The 19,526-nt window shown below is 32.2% G+C and overlaps 1 protein-coding gene across 1 annotated transcript in view; it reads right to left on the bottom strand.

Annotated features, from left to right (window-relative positions):
- Positions 1 to 19,526, bottom strand: part of LOC142332831 (cryptochrome-1-like) — an 82,003-nt gene that overhangs the window by 3,488 nt on the left and 58,989 nt on the right. Inside the window, exons 8-11 of the mRNA XM_075379453.1 lie at positions 14,381 to 14,548; positions 11,622 to 11,762; positions 5,411 to 5,562; positions 145 to 347 (exon numbers count right to left, since the gene is read on the bottom strand). Coding sequence (XP_075235568.1) covers positions 145 to 347; positions 5,411 to 5,562; positions 11,622 to 11,762; positions 14,381 to 14,548 — 664 coding nt within the window. The remainder of the gene's footprint in view (positions 1 to 144; positions 348 to 5,410; positions 5,563 to 11,621; positions 11,763 to 14,380; positions 14,549 to 19,526) is intronic.

Raw genomic sequence — 19,526 nt, 5'->3', positions numbered from 1 at the left:
GGCACAACTAACCAACAAAACCCGCAGATAAGCACCAAATACTGGTTGATATATTAAATTATAAAAACTGATCTTTATAAACATATATCACATCAAGAAAATAAGTTTTTTTAAAGTTTTATTAATGGAAATAAAAATACTTACTGTTTCCTCGATATTTACTAAGTTGTTGATAAACTTGTCTCATCCTTTCCATATTAATTCTACTTGCTACTGCATGATTAACCATCGGTAAAGAATAATCTTTACCTATAATACATTTAGACCTTTTTTGTAATTCAAGAGGTGCATTCCAAGGTTCATGTATCCATCGACCAGGAAAATTTTTTAACACTGGGATATAACGTCTAGAAAAAAATGAACATCAATATATAATAATAATAATAATAATGTACTACCATCTTACTTAGCAATTTATTAATAAAATTTAATGACTTTTAATAGATTTTTTCACAGTAAAATTTCACAATTTAGATATTAAATCTATGAGGCTAAGATAAAACATGACAGAAAAAGATTATAACATATATAGAGTAGCCCTTTTCTTCTAATTTTCATCAAACCCTTCATTCCAGACCTTTTCTCTTAAACATCACAGTGTTTAAGAGATATGCTTTCTAATTGCTTAATAATACTTAGTGTTATGTTCTTATGCATGTGTACTTTTATCTCAATAATGTTAATAATATAAAAAATGTTAATGATTCTTAAATACATTATTTATGTCCTTTCAGTATTCTCTTAAAAAAAATATATATTTATTTACATTTTATCTTGTAATGGGTGGAACACAAACAATTAGACGATGTAAAAATCATGTCACGCTAACATCTGTCTAGGTAATGAGAGGAAACACATACTCATATAGCCGAATAAAGAAATTTAGAGCCTTCAATCATGATTTAGTGTTAGTTGAAAGAGCATCACTTTACAAAAGTGCAATGTTCTTGTAACGCAACAAGTTTTTCTATGACATTGTGGCATGTGAAGGTTCCCGCACACAAACAATATTGAATTGGGTCAGATGATTCAGATCTAATGCATCCATTGTCAACAAGAAGCTGTCTGCATGCCCTCAAATGTATGGAAAGTGACAGAAGCATTTCTATATAGTATTCAGTGTTCTGCTCTTCGCCACTCACCCACCTTACACTTATCCCATAGAACCGTTGGATGCATCTTACATGAGAATTTAAGCTCCATCCCTATTTAAGATTCATGTTTCCTTTCCTTCTTTTTATTTGTAAAAAGAAATAAAATTATAACTGTCTAGTTCTTCTTACTCATTGTAAATTAAATAGTTGTCTATATTCGGCTGGCCTTGTTAACATCTGATATTTCACATTACTAATGTAACAATATGTCTAGTAGTTCTGTTGTTCAGTCTAATTCCACTCTTCAGAGACTCAATATGTTCATATCATTAATGCACAACCAATTAATAATTTACAACAATATCACATATATGAAGAATAAGTTCAAAGATTATAATAAAAATAATTTGGAATATAAAATAAATAAGGACTTTTATTTATTTCAGTGAACCAGCGAATAACTAAATATTTAGAATAATAAATCCAAACCAAGGTACTAAACCAAGGCGGACATCATGCAAACACCTATAAAAAACTTGTTTTTTTATAGGTGGCCCAAACTTCAGATATTGGGCCACAGAGAATCCACGTTCTCTGCGCAATACGTGTAGGCATATTGCATGAGAAGCCACTGCACTGATAACATTACAGCATGGTGTGGTGTTAATGCATTTGGAGTGATTGGCCGTATTTTTTTCAGAATGCTAATGGTCAATTTGTTATGGTAACAAAAGATCGATATATGGTGCTGTTGCAAACATCTCTCCTTAACAAATTTCAACGGTGTCACGTTGAAACACGTCTGGTGTGGTTCCAACAGGATGGTGCTACCACCTACACAGCATGAAATTCTATGACATCCGAGAAATGTTTCCCCAACATATCATCTCTTGTTTAGAGTCATAGCTTGGTATCCCCACTAGCCTGATTTATCAGCATAAGTTTTTTTCCTATGGGACCATTTGAAAGAGAAGGTTTACACTAACCGACCTCACACTATACAAGGACTAAAAGATTTCATCCAAGTAGAAAATTCCAGTGGATTGGCTGAGAAAAGAGTCATGGATGATGTGCAGAGATGTTTCTTATCACTGATGATGGTCACATGTGTGATGTTATCTTCAAAATATGATTTGAAAACTAAATGCTTGTACACGTTCTTTGCAATGGTGAATCTAATTAGTATTTTGTTAGCAATTAAAGTCTTAATTTTCAAGTTTTAAATCATCTAACTGTTTCTGTTCCATCCTGTACTTTAACAAATTAACCGAGAAAATCATAATCTGATTTTAAAATTGTGACTTATATGCTGGAATCTATGCAATTAGAGTAGAGGATCTTTAAATTGTCAAATAGGGAATACCTTTATTTTAACACCAATAGGTACATGCGGATTGAATTCCTCATATACAATTGTCCTGTTTTTATATACATTTTTCAAAATTATTTTTTAATCAAAATAGAAATATTATAATAACTGGTGGCGCAACATTACATGTAACATCTAACTAGTTTTATTTGCAATCATTAGATAAAAATGCATTTTGAAAGTTTTAAGGTTTTTATTTACTTTTAATATCCATTTATATTATTGCTATCGTTTTGGCTGTTCATATGTTGAGTTAAGTAGTTTACCTGGGATAAAACTGCTCTATATTTATTCTAAAATTTAAATGGAGATTTATATGCTTTTTAATGGAAAATTATACCATTTAAAATAGTTTTTGCAACAGTGTTATTCGTTCCTTTTCTTAATTAGTAAAGGTATGGCTGAATAAACCAAGTAAAGTTTTAAATTTGTAGGTAAACTTTGCTTAAAAATACATTGTTTTTGTTTACTATAAACAAAAGCTTACGAGGGTCATTTAATGACTCCTTAGAAAATCCAAGAGATGGCACCTGTAATATCGAAAATGGTTTGCTTTTGACAACTGTCGTTTGTCTGTAGAGAACAGCTAAAGTTTCAGCTGTATCCATCACGTGGTTTCATTGTCACAGTTGATTGAAGCAACAAGCTATTGTTGCTTCAATCGACTTGAGTTTTGAGTAGTGATTAAAACACTTATATTTACAAGGCTTAACACCGAAAGAGATCAAAGCTGAGTGGGATGAAGTTCATGGCACATCTGCCTGTGTTTGCAACTGTTTACAATTGGGTAAATGAGTTTAAATGTGTCCGTACATCCACAAAAGATGAACATCATTCATGATGTCCAGTGGAAGTGACTACCCCTGAAATGATTGACAAAATTCACGATATGGTTTTGAGTGATTGACGAATCAAAGTGCACGAAATAGTTGAGGCCACAGGCATATTACAAGGTACAGTGTTTTCAATTTTGCACGAAAAATTGGGTGTGAAAATATTTTGACAAGATGGGTCCCACGTTTGCTCTCACCGGAGAATAAATGCAATCATGTGGTCAACTCTGAGGCTGTTTTGGTGCTTTTCCATCTCAATCCTGACGAGTTTCTGCATCGATACATAACTGTGGATGAAACATGGATACACTACTACACTCCAGAGACAAAGGAACAGTTAAAAGAGCGGGTTTTTGAAGGCGAATGGGCTCCGAAGAAGCCGGAGATGGTGAAATCAGCTGGCAAGGTGATGGCTACAGTTTTTTGAGATGCACACTGTATCATCTACACTGATTACTTGGAAAAAGGACAAACAATAACTGGAGAGTATTTTGCGTCATTATTGCACCGGTTGAGCGAAGAAATCAAGAAAAAAACATCCTCATTTGAAAAAGAAAAAGATCCTCTTCCATCAAGACAACGCAAAGCTGCACACCTATGCAGTTTCAATGGCTAAAATTATGGAATTAAAGATTGAATTACTATAACAACCACCGTATTCACCGGATTTGCCCCCAGTCATTTTTTTATTTTCAAACTTGAAAAAATGGCTTGGCGGGCAACGATTCACATTGAACAAGGAGGTCATTGCCCAAACAGATTCCCTTTTTGAGGATCTTTTTTTTTGGACAGCTTAAACAAGTTGAAGAAATGCTTGGAAAAGTATATAGAGTTAAAAGGAGATTATGTTGAAAAAAAAAATCTAATCAAAATAATTTGTTTTTCTCTTTTTCTAAGGACTTATTGAATGACCCTCATAGTATTTTAACAGTATTTATTATTTTGTTTTATATAATTTATTTTTTTTATGTAATACAGACAGCCCATTGGACTGGTCTAGTAGTAAACTTGTCTTTGCAAAATTATTTGTTTAACAGCTGATTTTTGAAGTTGAAGGTTCTATATTTGATTTCTAAAAGTTAATAGCTTCTAAAAGATTTGAATACTAGACAGTGGAAACCAATGTACCTGGGTGCTTGGGATTCAATTAACCATACAACTCAGGAATAGCCGGACTGAGTTTGTAAAAGATTATATCTCATTTACATGGCATACACTTCATCCTAAGAACACAGTATGGTTACACTGAATGATCTAACATAAGAAATGGTCTAAAACAAGGAAGTATTGTATTGCCAGCATTGTTTAATGTGGGGATGGAAGGAATGAACCGACAGGTAAAAGAAAGAGTGGGAGAAAAAAGTAAGAAAATAATTTTTGCTGATGACATGATGATATGGTATCATAAAGTTGAGGATGTACAGATCAAGTTAGATGCTTAGAAGGGGGTAATGAAGAATTATGGATTAAAAATCAGTAGAAGTGTGGGATAATGATTGTTGGAAGAAATAAGAGGATGGAACAAGATTTTATACTGGATAGGGAATGTCTGAAATTTCACCAATTTCAATTTTTTATAAACTTACTAAAAACAGTGTACATGCAACCAACTTATGTGATTTTGATTGTGTCATTTGGGTTTTTGTCATCAAATTTTATACACAAAGATAGATATTTTTATTAGATATATTGTATCTAATAAAAAAGATCTAGTAATAGTCATAGCAGATATATATTTTGTTTACAACTTTAATGCATTAGTGTGATGTTCATCCTCTAAACTAATCAATGTGGTAGGTTTTCTAAAAGTGCAATAATGGCTGACCAGGTTGTATCTTTTATCTTCTCCATATAGTAATTAACCTCTTTTTTTCTGTATGTAACAATTACTGTATCTCACCATCTAAATTCCGTAGTTAAAAAACAAAAACTGCCAGACAACTGACATAGTACTAAAGATACTGTAAGAGAGGTATACTGAAATGCTAAAATCTATATAATATCAAAGAAAAGGTGGAGTACACTATTCTCCCCAGATCCCTTATTGAAAGTTTTATATTTATAACAGTACTTAAAGTAAAAAAGTAAGACTGAAAAAGAAAAATGTAACATACCTAATAAAGTCACCATTTGGATCAGCTTTTCTACCAAATCGAACAGGGCAATAGCAATGGAAAAATTGTTGAAAGAAAGATGAACAAGATAACCACATCCACATTCCTGCATTAACTGACCAATCAGCATCCAAAAGAAGTTCATCAAACACCTGAAACAAAAAACATCAATCAATAAAAATTAAAAAAAAAGTACAAACATGAAAATTTTTTGTTTAATAAAAATATTACACACAACTTTTACATTATAACTTGTGATTTTAGAGCGATATACTATCGCTCTTTAAGTATCTTTTTTTAAGTACGAAAAGCCCAACTTAGCATCTTGGAAATATCAATTCTTTCAAGCGTCTTTTCTCTTTTTTTTCGGTATGATTTAATTTCTGCTCATCTGTCCATTTTCTTTCTGTCCTTTTTTACATCACAAGAACTTTTATATTCTAAATTATTCTTCAGAAGTTATCTCTATCACAACAGTCCTCTTCTTTCAAGCCTACTCTTTGGAGGTCCTCTAACATCTATTTCAGGTTATTTGATTTGCTTTTCATAATCCACAGCTTGTCAAAGATTTGTCTGTCTAATCTGGATCCATCTGAATCATATACTTCAAGAAATTTAACCTTCTATTCCTTAACACCATTTCTAGGTCTTCTTGATTTTGATAGATCTCCATGTTAGATTTCAGTCCATATACTTCCTTCCTTTGTTACCTTTGGATCATGGGTTTTCCTTAATAAGCTCTTTCGATCACAGATTTTTTGAGGTTGGTTAGGTGCAATGTTTCAATCCTATATAAGATTACTGATCTTACAATCATTATCACCAAATTATGGTCGCTATCAATGTCCGCTCCAGGGTAAGTTTTGCAGTCAAAGAATGATTTCTAAATCTTTGCTTAACCATGATATATTCTATCTGATACCTTCCAGTATCGCCTGGCTTTTTCCAAGTGTATATTCTTCTATTATGATTTTTAAATTGGGTGTTGGCAATTACTAAATTATACTTTGTGCAAAATTCTATAAGTCGGTCCCCTCTTTCATTCCTTTTGCCCAGCCCGTATTCACCCACTATATTTCCTTCCTTGCCTTTTCCAATGCTTGCATTCCAATCTCCAACTATTATTAAATTTTCATCTCCTTTTACGTGTTTAATTGCTTCATCAATCTCTTCGTATACACACTCTACCTCATCATCATCATGGGCGCTTGTAGGCATATAGACGTTAACAATCGTTGTCGGTTTAGGTTTTGATTTTATCCTTATTACAATGATTCTATCGCTATGCGTTTTGAAATACTCCACTCTCCTCCCTATCTTCTTGTTCATCACGAAACCTACTCCTGCCTGCCCATTATTTGACGCTGAGTTAATTACTCTAAAATCACCTGACCAAAAGTCGCCTTCCTCTTCCCACCGAACTTCACTAATTCCTACTATATCCACATTTGTCCTACCCATTTCCCTTTTTAAATTTTCCAGCCTACCAACCTTTTTCAAGCTTCTAACATTCCACGCTCCGACTCGTAGAATGTTATTTTTTAATTTTCTGGTGACCCCTTCCTTAGTAGTCCCCACCAAGAGATCCGAACGGGGGACTATTTTACCTCCGGAATATTTTACCAAGGAAGGCGCCTCCATTATTGCTATGTGAAAATGCAGAGAGCCACATTTTCTTGGAAAAAAAGCAGCTGTAGTTTTCCATTGCTTTCAGCTGTGCAGTACTCAGAGGACTGAGTGATGTTGATACGGCCGTTTAAGTTGTCCTGACTCACGCCCCTAACAACTACTGAAAGAGCAGCTGCCCTCTTTCAGGAATCATTCCTTAGTCTGGCTCTCAAACAGATACCTCTCCGATATGGTTGCACCTTCGGTCCAGCTACTCTGTATCCCTGAGCACTCAAGCCCCCTCACCAACGGCAAGGTCTCATGATTCATAGAGGAGGATTGGTTGGCACAAAAAATTGAAATGATTTTTTGCTGGATTTTTATAAATAAATATATCCATGCTTACTGCCCAGAAAGGAAGTTTTAGCTGTGAGGATACATTTCTTCCTCCAAAAGAAAAAGAGTAAAATATTGTGTAAGCTTGCTATTGCATCTAGTCACCCCTTAAGTCAAGTTTAGACAAGGAACTTTTGTTTCTTCTTCATTCGATTGAGTAGTTTATTAATTCCAGATACGTAATATATTCAGTTGGCAGAAAAAAATTTTTAATAGAACCTTATATATATTTACAGTTCAAAAACATTTCCTCTTGTATATGATTCTCTTACACTTGGGAAATTTTTTATTTTTTTCACAAATTTTAATCCCAGAAGTAGCAACTGTGGCAATGTACATATCAAAATGTGTGTGATCATCAATGCGTTATATGTATTTTTATAGAATACTAATGACACTTTATAAGGGCTGTAAACAGGACAGGATCCTAGGTACTTTGGTTATGAGGCCTTTGTGACAAGCGGATAGAGTAGTTCCTTCTAGGCCAAGAATTGATTTATTTAAATGGTTTTATTCATACTTAGGTCCAAAAACATTTAATTGCTTACCAAGGGAATTTAAATTTGTAGGAGACTAAAAGGTTTTCATTATTAATTTATGATTGGTTGTTATCAATTGAAGATGTAAAGTTATTTTGGCCTGTGATTCTGGGTGGAATTGGTTACTTTGAAAGTTTCATATTTTTATTAATTTTTATTTATTTATTATTTTTATCATTATTTTTCTTTAAATTTTATGTAGATTTAATTTCATTTTCAATTTCATCACTGTATTGTTCTATTTATGATTCTGAGTTATTTAATCCATGTATATTTTATCTTGTAACTAGTTTGAAATTTTAGTACTGCAAGATTTGTATCGTGTAATTAATTCTGTAATCCACCTGGAAATCTACTCTTGATCATTTTTCAATAAATGATTAGTTAATTATTTTACTCGATGAAAAATAATGGATGGTAACCTCCAATACAGTTATTATTATAGTGGGTCCCTAGTTCCACAAGATTATAAAATAATTGTTTACTTCTATTATTTTATATTGTTTGGTTGTGTATCTATTAAACCTGTGTTTTTAAAAATGTATAATGTAAATAATTTTATTTTCATTTGCAAACAATATTATTAATATTGTTTTTGACAAAGTTATTATTACCTGTAACTTCTACTTATGCTACATTTGTTAAGTTAACATAATTTATGTTTTGGCAGTTTTATGGCATATATTTTTTGTCAATTATTAAAATGCTAGTTTCCTACTTGGAGTCTTACACTTGATTTACAAAATTGATATATTTCTTTATGTGAGTGAAGAGATGAAAATCAATCGGCGTCAAGTCTGGGCTGTAAGGGGACGATATAAAATGTTCGATTAGAATTGATTAATAAGTTCTTAAGTTCTTTGAACAGTGTGAGGATGAGTGTTGTCATGCAAAAAAAACATCACCAGATGACAGCATATTGCAATGTTTGTTCTAAATGGCTTGTCTAAGTTTCTTGAAAGTTTCACAGTCGGCTTGCGTTACAGCACTTCGATGACGATGACAAACTTCAAAATGCTGTGAAAGGTTGGTGGCTAGGTACCCAGGCGGCTGAATTTTAAGAAGGTATTAGTAAATTAGTGAAATTCTAAGAAAAATGCTTGAATTTAAATGACGACTATGTTGAAAAGCTGTTATTAGCTGTAGTTTTCAATTGTATATAATAAAATATTTTTATCTATGCAGGATTTTTATTTATAGCCAAATGGAGGTTACTTTCCGAACCGCCCTCATAATTCAAAAATTATCTTTAAAATTAAACATTAACTTACTTACACTTTTAACCAATACATCAAAAACTAGTTAAAAGGATCCTCTACAAAATTCTATATAAGAGGCCAGCAGTACAAAACCTTATTATTGTTTCTTCCATGGTAAAATGCCAAGGAATCTGGTAAAAATGTATTTACAGTAATGAGCGTGGTTTAGAGAGAGCTAATACAAGAGAAAATTAGAGAAGGCAGAAGTTTGTACTGATACCTAATTTTTTGTCACCTAGTTACCTAAGCCTGGGATGGACCCTGACCTCCCTTTGTCTTTCAGACCGCTGCCATGATAGACATTTTGGCAAAGCTTTTTGAATGGATGATCTAACAGAGACTGGTCAGCGCCGTGGAAGAGAAGGGCAGACTCTCCACAAACCAATAAAGTTTTTGTGGGGGTTAGTTCACCCTTGATGCAGTATCCACTGTCTGTGCAATGGCTGAATGAGTTATACAAGGTAGCCGAATAGAACATCTGGTAAAATGTGTGTGGTAGCCACATTTGATATGAAAAACGCCTTTAATTGCACCCACTCGGCAATTATGCAGTCATTGATGACACTAGGTCTTCCTGGCTTGCTTGTAAGGATTATATTGTCCTACCTCATGGAACACAGTCTGTTTTATCAGGTTGAGAAAAAGAGGTTGGTGAAATGGTGCGTGCTGTCGACAGGGGAATCCTGCAGGTGTCGGTCCTTGGACCGACCCTTTGAAACATGGCCTATGATGGGGTTTTTCATCTGCTGCTCCCCCCAAAGGTCAGTCTCATCGGCTATGCTGACATTTTTGCTTTAGTTGTGGAAGCGAGCTCCAAAAGAGAGGCTGTGAATCTCATTCACAGTGCCTATTGCACAATAAATGGTTGGATGTGTGGTGTAAGGCTGTCAATGGCCCCAGATAAAACTGAAGTAGTTGGCTGCAAGAACAAGATCCACTCTGATACTAACCTTGGAGGGCTGAAGAACTGCTTCTAAACCTGCAATAAGGTACCTAGGAGTTTGGATAGATGCCTGGCTATGGTTCAGTGTTCATGCACATGAGGCTAGTGATAAGGTGGACAAGGTACTGAAACTGGTGGCTGGATTATTACCTAATCGCCACAGCCTTAGATTGCAGAGGAGGAAACTGCTAGTAGGAGTGGCCTACTCCACACTTTTATATGGTGCAGAGCTGTGGGATGGAGTCACTAGGTACGCTATATACAAGGGCGTGCTAGAGGTGCTGCCTCTGAGTGGTGTCTGCATTCTGAACCAACTCCAAAGCTGCAGCGAAGATGCTGGCTGAACTCCTCTCGCTTGATCTTGCAATAGAACACCAGAGGAGGTTGCGGAAGTTAGGGCCGATACCACCTGCTGAAAGGAAGAGGTAGACTGGAATGCTTATGGATTTATGGCAGCGGCAATGGGATGGTGATGATAAGGGACGGTGGACACACAGTTTGATGAGAGATATCACGAGATGGTGTGATCAATCACATGGCTCGCTTGATTACTGTTTGACTCAGTTCCTGGTGGGCTGGGGGATTCAGATCTTATCTATTTAGATTTGGGTTGAACTATTCTGATTCTTGCCCAGTTTGTGTTTTTCTCATGTCCCAGATTTGAGGATGCGAGAGTGGAATTGCTAAGTAACATCCACAGAGAGACCATGTTCATTCCTGAGGCGGTACAGGCTATGCTACTAGAAATGCAGAGGAAGGCGATGTCTGGTTACAAACAAGGTCATGGTAGAACTAAGGGCCTGAGAGAAATCTTGTTTGAAAACAAGAAGGGGCGGACAGGCTCTCTGCTGAGCGCTTAGGGGGTTCCCCATGCATGTGGGGATCACCTGGGTGTGATGAGGTTGGGGACACTCTGCCCATATTCTTGATGACGGCCTCTGGTAAGTAGTGAGAAAGACTTGTGTCCTTTATATGTATGATGTATGTTTGTTGATCTGCCTGACTGTTTGGTGTGCTTGTGGTATGATGTATGTGACTTGATTTTCTTGCTCTAAGCATGATTGGTGTATGACCGTGTGTGAAGGCGTATTACCCATTCTTGATGAAATACTTCCTTAAGCTGTTCCAGGAAGGGTGGAGAGCCAAGCATAGAGGTTTAGTTGATAGAGTGCAGGTATACATATGCACTTAATGACACCTTGCAGAACCTGTTAGCGAGCTTGACACTGCCTAGACGCCCATAAATGAGGGGTTCCTCCAAAGGTTGTTGATAGGAGGTAACTTTTGTACAAATGTTTAGTACAAACTTTTTTACTTTCTGGATGGCTCTAATAAAAGTGATAATTTTTCATTTTCTCAATCTACATTAACAATTTAGCTTGCTTTAACTTTCCATCCTAGTTAAATAATTGTTATAATACCTTACTCAACCATAATTTGATTAAAAATGAAAAAGAAAATCATACCACCATTCCTTCTTCCCAAGACACCCATAAGTCTCCTCTAGTTAAAAAACAAGCAACAGCATGTCTTGCTAAATGATGAATCCAACCTTCTTCTCGTAATTGTGTCATTATTGCATCAATCCAAGGATATCCAGTTTGCCCCTAAAAAAGAAAAAAAAATCAGTACTGCATACATACTTATAAAATGTTTTATAACATACTGTACTATTTTCTTAACTAAGAATAAGATTTTAAAATAGAAATTTTTTTAACAATCGATAAAACAACTTTTTTCCCTTGTATCTGTAAATAATAGGGATTGCATGTTTAGTTTAGATCATAGTGCCTCACTTAACACTTCCTTAAATGTAACTTTGTACAACAAACCTCAACAAACAAATTAAATAGAATAGATTCAATAGAGCAAGCATTGGCTCAAGAATACCTATTTGATATATATGCCCTAATAAACAAAATTTATTATGTCTAAAAACATTCTGTAGAACAAATGAATTACCTTAAAACCAGTGTATACATGTTGGGTACTGTAAATTTATGCATGCAAAGGACTTTTCATGATGTACAATCATTAATGGAAATGGAACAGTAATTCCCAAGCAAGGAATGGAATGGAACAATGAAATAGAACAAATATCCCGTGTCAGGTTATCAGAAGAGAAATATTCAGCATACAAGTAAATACCTTCACTCTTTCTATTACAGAAAATGTATAATGAACAACTGTCTCAGAGAACACAATTCTGTTTAATGCTTCAAATGTTTTACATGCCATAACAAAGACTGCGATAAACAATGTAAAACAAATTAATGTTCAGACGGAAACAATGCATTAAAACACCATGTACTCTCAAGAACTGCTGCAATGAACTCAAATAAATTGAATATATACTGTAGTTACAAATTAAAAAAAACACATGGCGTTGCTTGTCTCTACAACTTATAAATATGAATGTATCATGTCTACCATAAGTAGTACTACAGTTAGCGATTTGAGATTCAGTTGATCTATTTCAAATATTACAAATAATGCTTCAAAATTTGTAACAATAAGGTTTCGAATTTGTGTGTTATAATCAATTAAATGCCTTTGAATCTTAACTCTGAAAAACAGTAAAAAATCTTCTTCAGATTAATGTAAGTAAATCTCAAATAAAGAATTTGACATTTTTAAAAGCAATAGGTGAATATACACAATGATTTATTTTTTTTTGGGAAACAATAAATCGTGATTAATTTATCATTAATGTAAAATCTTGCAGATAAATTGTTTTGTTTCATACTAATAAATCTTTCAAGATGATTTATCTGACCAATGATTTCTAGAACTGCATATTAAGAGTAATTTATTTCTTTGTTTTAGAACATTTTGATTAATTAATCTCGGAACATAATATTTTGCAGGTTAATATCTGAAACTTTTATCTGAATTTTCATGCTGGATCCATCAGATTAGGTCTTCTTCATTCACTATCAACTTGGCATCAGCAGCCTTCATTGCTTCATTATCCTGCCTTTTATCTATTACTTTAGTTTAAATTTTTGGTATAGCATGACATAATCTATTTATAACAAAGATTAGGGTTATAGTTTAGGTAACTTTGCTACCCAAATGTAACAGCATGAAGATGATGACTTTCTTCAATGTATAGTGATGAGTCAATATTTGACTTAGTGGAAAGGTTAACACACAGAATGTATCTATCTCAGGGTTAGAAAATCCCCCTTACTTCTTGCAAAAGGGACTTTGCAGAACTAAATGTTTTCTGTGCAATATCCTGACAGCAAATTCATGAGTTATTCTTTTTTTCTGAAGCAAACCCAGCAGGAGTTGCTTGTTTGGATATGCTGGTTATATTGCTCTTTCCTTAACTGCAAGATCATCCAGAAAATTATATGGTAAAAAGACAGTGCACCTTTTCACCGACTTAACTCTATATGGGATCGGGGTTGAATGATGTTTTCCCTAATCACTGAATTGGTTGGCATGGAACGATGACAGAGCTTGTTTGCAGTGACCTTCTAGGGGGCACTCGATTGGACTTGGTCCGATCAGACCAAGTGAGTTTTTTTTTAGCATTTTATAAAGGATCTTGAATATGTGCCTCTGCTGCCTACTGATCAACCAGATTTGAGGCACAGCATTGAAGCAGCTGTTGTGTTCATTACTCCAACCATGCTGGTTAAAGTATGGGACAAAATCTCCTATCAGCTAGGAGATGCCGCATGACGAAATATGCACACATTAAACACTTGTAGGGAAAAATTGTAAGAGTTACTTTTTTATTTTATTTGTGATTCATTACTGTAAGCCGAATTTAAGAGATACTGAATAGCTTTTATACCTCGATATTCTTTTTTGTGGCCTCTGTATTATTGTTCATTTCTGTAGTCACTCAATGAACAGTAACAAAATAATTTTTCATTACAATTTTAAGCCAATAAATCTTTCTGTGTACATCTAGCTTATCTTTGAAGGCAAAATTACGCAAGGTAAAAATATATTGTAAGCAAATCTGACCGTGCACTTCAGAAAAATTTATTCTTAATATGACAATACACATCAGATAATATTAAAAATACTACTTAAATATCTTTTCATACATGGTATTTAAATATATTAATACAACAGCAACAGAAGGAAAACAATTCTATTTGTAAAAGTTGTATCTTAAGGTACAAACCATAACTTTCATTACAAAGTACTTGATAAGTAATATATAAAAGTAAAATTAAAAAGGAAAAAATAAAGATTAGCTTACATTAGCCCATTTAGCCAGAGCCTCAGCATTTTTATCCCATGGTATCTGGACACATATTGGATTTCCCGTCATCTTATCAAAATTTGGATTCTTAGTAGCTGCACAGTAGAAAAATTCTCTCCACAGTAACTGACCATGTAACGATAAAGGCGGGACTGCTTTCTTTATCTAGGACAGCATATGAGACACCAGTGTACAAACGAGTACCAATTGAAACCTGTACTCTTGCTATTGCAATGGCTCTGGAAACAGATTATATTATAATATTTATATTTTAACATTTGTTTAACTACTCGCTCCTTTTTTTGTGAGTTAAAAAAAAAACTGCAAATATTTTTGAACGAAGATATTTAATTTATTTCTTATTGTTTAATTAATTATAATAATACATAAAAAGATGTTTTCAACAATTTCTGGCTTCAGCAATAATGTGATCTAAATTAAATATTTCCCTAGTCTTTTTAATTTCAATGAGATTTATTGTTTCCGTGTAATAATGGAGTCTAAAAATGCAAAACTGAAATAAAATACATGTTACGAAGATTTCTTGTCAAGTATTAAAAATTATACAGGAAATTATCAATATTTACAGTATTTTAAATACATTCAAATGTTTAATTTTAATGTAATATTTAATTAAAATATAAAGTATCATTAACAAATGTTAACTGTTCTATTTGTTTTTATATTATATAAATTTTCATTATTTAATTTTATAATTAGAACCAAATTAAATACAAATATTTATCAGTCATTTTATGGTGTAAATTATTTTTCATTCAAAACAAATCATGTTTCACATCTAACTGCTGCTCACAATTAAGAGCAAAATAAATAAAAAATTCATGATGATTTATTATAACATTGATGGTACAACAGAAGCAAACAACACAATGTATGCTAAATGATATAAGCAAAAGGATTATAGATGACCTGACATGAAATATAAATTTCTGAAACTGATAAAACCCTTATTAAGACAACATTCTATTCTAACTAAGGATAAAAGAATGAAACAATTTCTTATTGCCTTTTTCATAGAGCTAAACATCCTGATGTTTATTGGTATCCCAAGTTTGTAATTATTAGTTAAACTCTACAAATGATATCTTCAATTTGTTCAGAACTAATGATAGAAAAAAATGAGAAATTAACTCCGACAAGGCTAATGTATCTAAGATAATTTATATGTATTACAACACTCATAACGACTGGGGGAAAATGTGAAACAACAAAGTACCTTTTTATTGAAATGATATAAAATGAAAATTATTTGAAAGTTAATGACTTAAAATAAGATGCTAAATGAAAATGTTCATAAATATTAAAATAAACGTAACCAATTTTTACTTCCTTGTATGAAGTAAAGGAAGTATTGTAATCGTTTTGCAATTGTTTTCAAATTTCAACAGAAATAATCTTTTTGACCAACCCTGAATCAATTTTGACTAGTGTGACATCTGTATGTATGTATGTACAGATACATACGTATGTACCTCGCATAACTCAAAAACGATTAGCTGTAGAATGTTGACATTTTGTATTTAGGACTGTTATCTAGTTGTGCACCTCCCCTTTTGATTGCAATTGATTGGACCAAAACTGTGTATACTGTCAGACCTCTAAATAAAGCGAGGTTTCAATTTTAAAAATTTGGATTTTGGACTTCTTTTTAACTGCAGTAATAAGCCCTCATTGAGAGCTTTTCAACAATATATCATAAGTGGTACTTATTTTCATTGGTTCCAGAATTATAACCAAATAAAATTTTAATTAATGAAATATTTGTATCTTACAAGGAGAAGGCCCATTGGTTCGAATTCGACTTCATATACATATTTTTTTTTTTAACTTCTTTTTTAATTTAAATATATTGGTTTATTAATAATTACTAATCTCTGATTGTAAAAAAAAAATAATAAATAATAATTCAATAACAATACAAAAAAAAATCAGAAGTTATTAGCGGAATAAAATTTTATGTACTTTTCATTTTAATTCAAAAATTTTTATAATCAAGTTAATAAATCAATATATTTAAATTAAAAGAGAAAAAAATGTATATGAAGTAGGATTTGAACCAATGCGTACATGGTTACAGATCCGACACATTCTCACTTACACCACATATCTACTTGAGCAACATGAAACAAAATTAATATATAAACTAATATAGAATGCTAAGGAAATTTTTGGCCCAGTTTTCTGTGTAACTGTCTACTTTATTAAAGAATTTGAGGATCATATTTCACTTTCAAATGAAATAAGTTTAAATTAAGTGCAACAAAAATGTGAATATGTAATTTAATAGGTGTACAAGAAAGTCATGTGGGTCCACATCAGATTTTTCTCTTTAAATAACAAATTAATGAAATATAATATATTATTTGTGCCTATCTAAATTTTAATGGCTTAATAAATATTAAATAGATGAATTTAAATTTCCATGCAGAAATTATATACAATAATTTATAAATTTATATACAATTAAAATGATGTTTCATTGTATGCTTCTTTTCCTTCTTTAAAATAGGAACGACAGTATTTTAAATACTATCTGTATACTTTTTAAAAATAGTTTTAAGTATGATTATTAAAATATGGTTATTAGAATTTAGAGTCAGATGACGGTTTTTTAAGTTAGATTTCATACAAAACCACTAAAGTTACTCCTAAATGTGGAGTAACTCCCAAGAATTATGGACCGCCTTAATTTTACTGAAGGTGCAGATATGAGGGTGAAATTTTTGCCAGCCGACTTTTGCTAACAAAGCATTTCCAAACCTATGTTTAATGAACTTTCTTTCTTTATTTTTACTAACAGAACATATCCTGAAAGTTTTTCACATTCTTTGTGAATCATATGTATAACTGTGATGAACAATGGTTCAAAATTTGAAACAGTGTGGTTATTTATGGATTATGCAAATCATAATAAAACCAAATACCTTTAGAACAAAACTTCAAAAACAGGTCATTTTTCAGGTTTAACTAAAAAAAATTATAAAATGAATTGTCTGAAAATTTTTTTTAAATTAAAAAGGTTCATTCTTATTTATACTAAATGAAAATCAAAAATATTTATAAAAATCAATGTCAAGTAATATTTAATCAGACAGTATACACTCAGCATTAATCTATAAAAAAGTTAAGCCATAATAAAGATTTAGATAAAAACTAAATTCGTTATACTCAAAGTTCAGCAGCAACAAAATTTAAAGAGATATTTGGGACAGCGATGTGTGAAAGCTCAGATTTACATTCCCAGAGTCTTATTCAGAATGAAAATATGATTCAATAATCTGCATTAAATCCTAGCAAAATTTTCAACATGGAGAACTTCTAAAAAAGAATTCCTAAAAAAGTAAAATGTAAAAAGAAAATTATAAATGTAGAATATTATTTGAAAAACCCAATATGCAAAGAATATTTGGCAGACTCTTCTACTCTTGTAAATTATATACAGTCTTCCAATCATTTCATGTACGGGTTTTGAGTTGTTGACAGACCATAAATGTGAGTTCTGCCTGTAAACTCAATCTGTTAAATGGAAATAAGCCATATTGGTAGAGAAAGCATAATTCAACATGGAGAACATCCACTTAATTTGAGTACTTGCGGTGTGAACATATCTTTAATAAGAAGTTACTTTCAAATAATTTGTGATGTAGGTATATTAAATGCAATGCGTATTAATTATAAAAAAATTATATTTAAAAAATACTTTTTTTGTCTTCTAATTAAAGGAAATCAAAAAGATCCAAATATCTTCATGAGAGCTGTTTGGAAAGTTCTTAGCCTGACAAAGTAAACAAGATTTTTCAGAATTTTTATTTTTATTATTTTTTTCTGCTTTGTTACACTGCATGCAATCTAATGCATTTAGAAAGTTCATTAATTTGCATAAATTGGAAGTAATAAAGTATAATAAGTAATAAAGATACAGTTTAAATTCAGTATTCATTTTTATTATGTCACAGTAACTAAACAGCAGTACACCCTAATACAAAACTACACAAGTATTTGACAGCAGAAAAGCATACGTTATTTAAAAACATCAGTCATAATAAAATTTAAATGGGTTTTGTCTATTTCCACAGAATTCTAACACAATATTTCCTTTCAAGGGAATATTTAGATTAATGGTCTATTTTATAATGAGTTTGGGTTGTAATTATTAGAATTTTGTATTATTAAAATATAAGAAGTATACATCCATGTTAAATTGTTTGTCCAGAGACCGAGGCAAAAGCATTTTTCTATCAATATAACATGCACTCCTCCAATTATACTATTGTAATTCTGTGGTAAAATATATAATGGGCTAAGTCACTTATACCTTCATGAAGATTTAAATTCTGTAATATTTTGTTAACAGGTGGGAAATTTCGTTTTTCAACTTTGCAGTAATCAGCTGAAATAATTACAATTCAATTATTGTTTAGTTAATTTTTCTACCAGTATTGAGAAAAATGGCATAATCATACAAAATAAGAATCTCAAATGAGGTTCTGTAATTCCCATTATTGTTCTGTCAATTTTAATTGTAAGCAGAATATCTGATATTTGAAAATAATAATGAAATTGGACATATCTCAAGATCAGGTAGGCCTAGAACTATAGGCAATTTAGCACTAAGCTAATCATTAGCGCTTTAGATAACAAGTTGCTATGAAATGTTTCTAATAGGTTGGTACTACCAAGAACAAGTTTGTGAAAAATTGCAAAGGGACTGAAGTTTTATGTGTTTTCAGCCAATATTACTTTATGCACTTTTTTGAAGATAATTTTGACAGAAGAGTGGAAAAACTTTGTGAAAAATTTATTATTTGTGGTGAAGCAGATCTTCATTTTTCTAGTAATGCAGGCTGAAGAAACCGACTGACGAAATAAACGAATTATATGATAAAAATGATTGTGTAAATATAGGTAGGAAAGGTACTTATAGTTCATATTAGTGTGGGATAAAAAAATGAAGTGTTAGGGCTTATTTCCTTGGCAGTAGTGTAACAGGCAATTCATATCTTGACAGGTTACAAGATATTATTCACAGGCTAAAACTAAGTGTCCGACAGCAAGATGAAACAACATCTGACTATGTCCTTCAAATAAGAGACTATTTAAATTAAACCTTTTCTACATGGAT

The sequence above is a fragment of the Lycorma delicatula genome, chromosome 12 (assembly GCF_047948215.1).
Source record: "Lycorma delicatula isolate Av1 chromosome 12, ASM4794821v1, whole genome shotgun sequence".
Lineage (NCBI taxonomy): Eukaryota > Metazoa > Arthropoda > Insecta > Hemiptera > Fulgoridae > Lycorma > Lycorma delicatula.
Note: the sequence above shows the minus strand (reverse complement) of the source record. Positions and strands in the feature narration are given on the sequence as shown.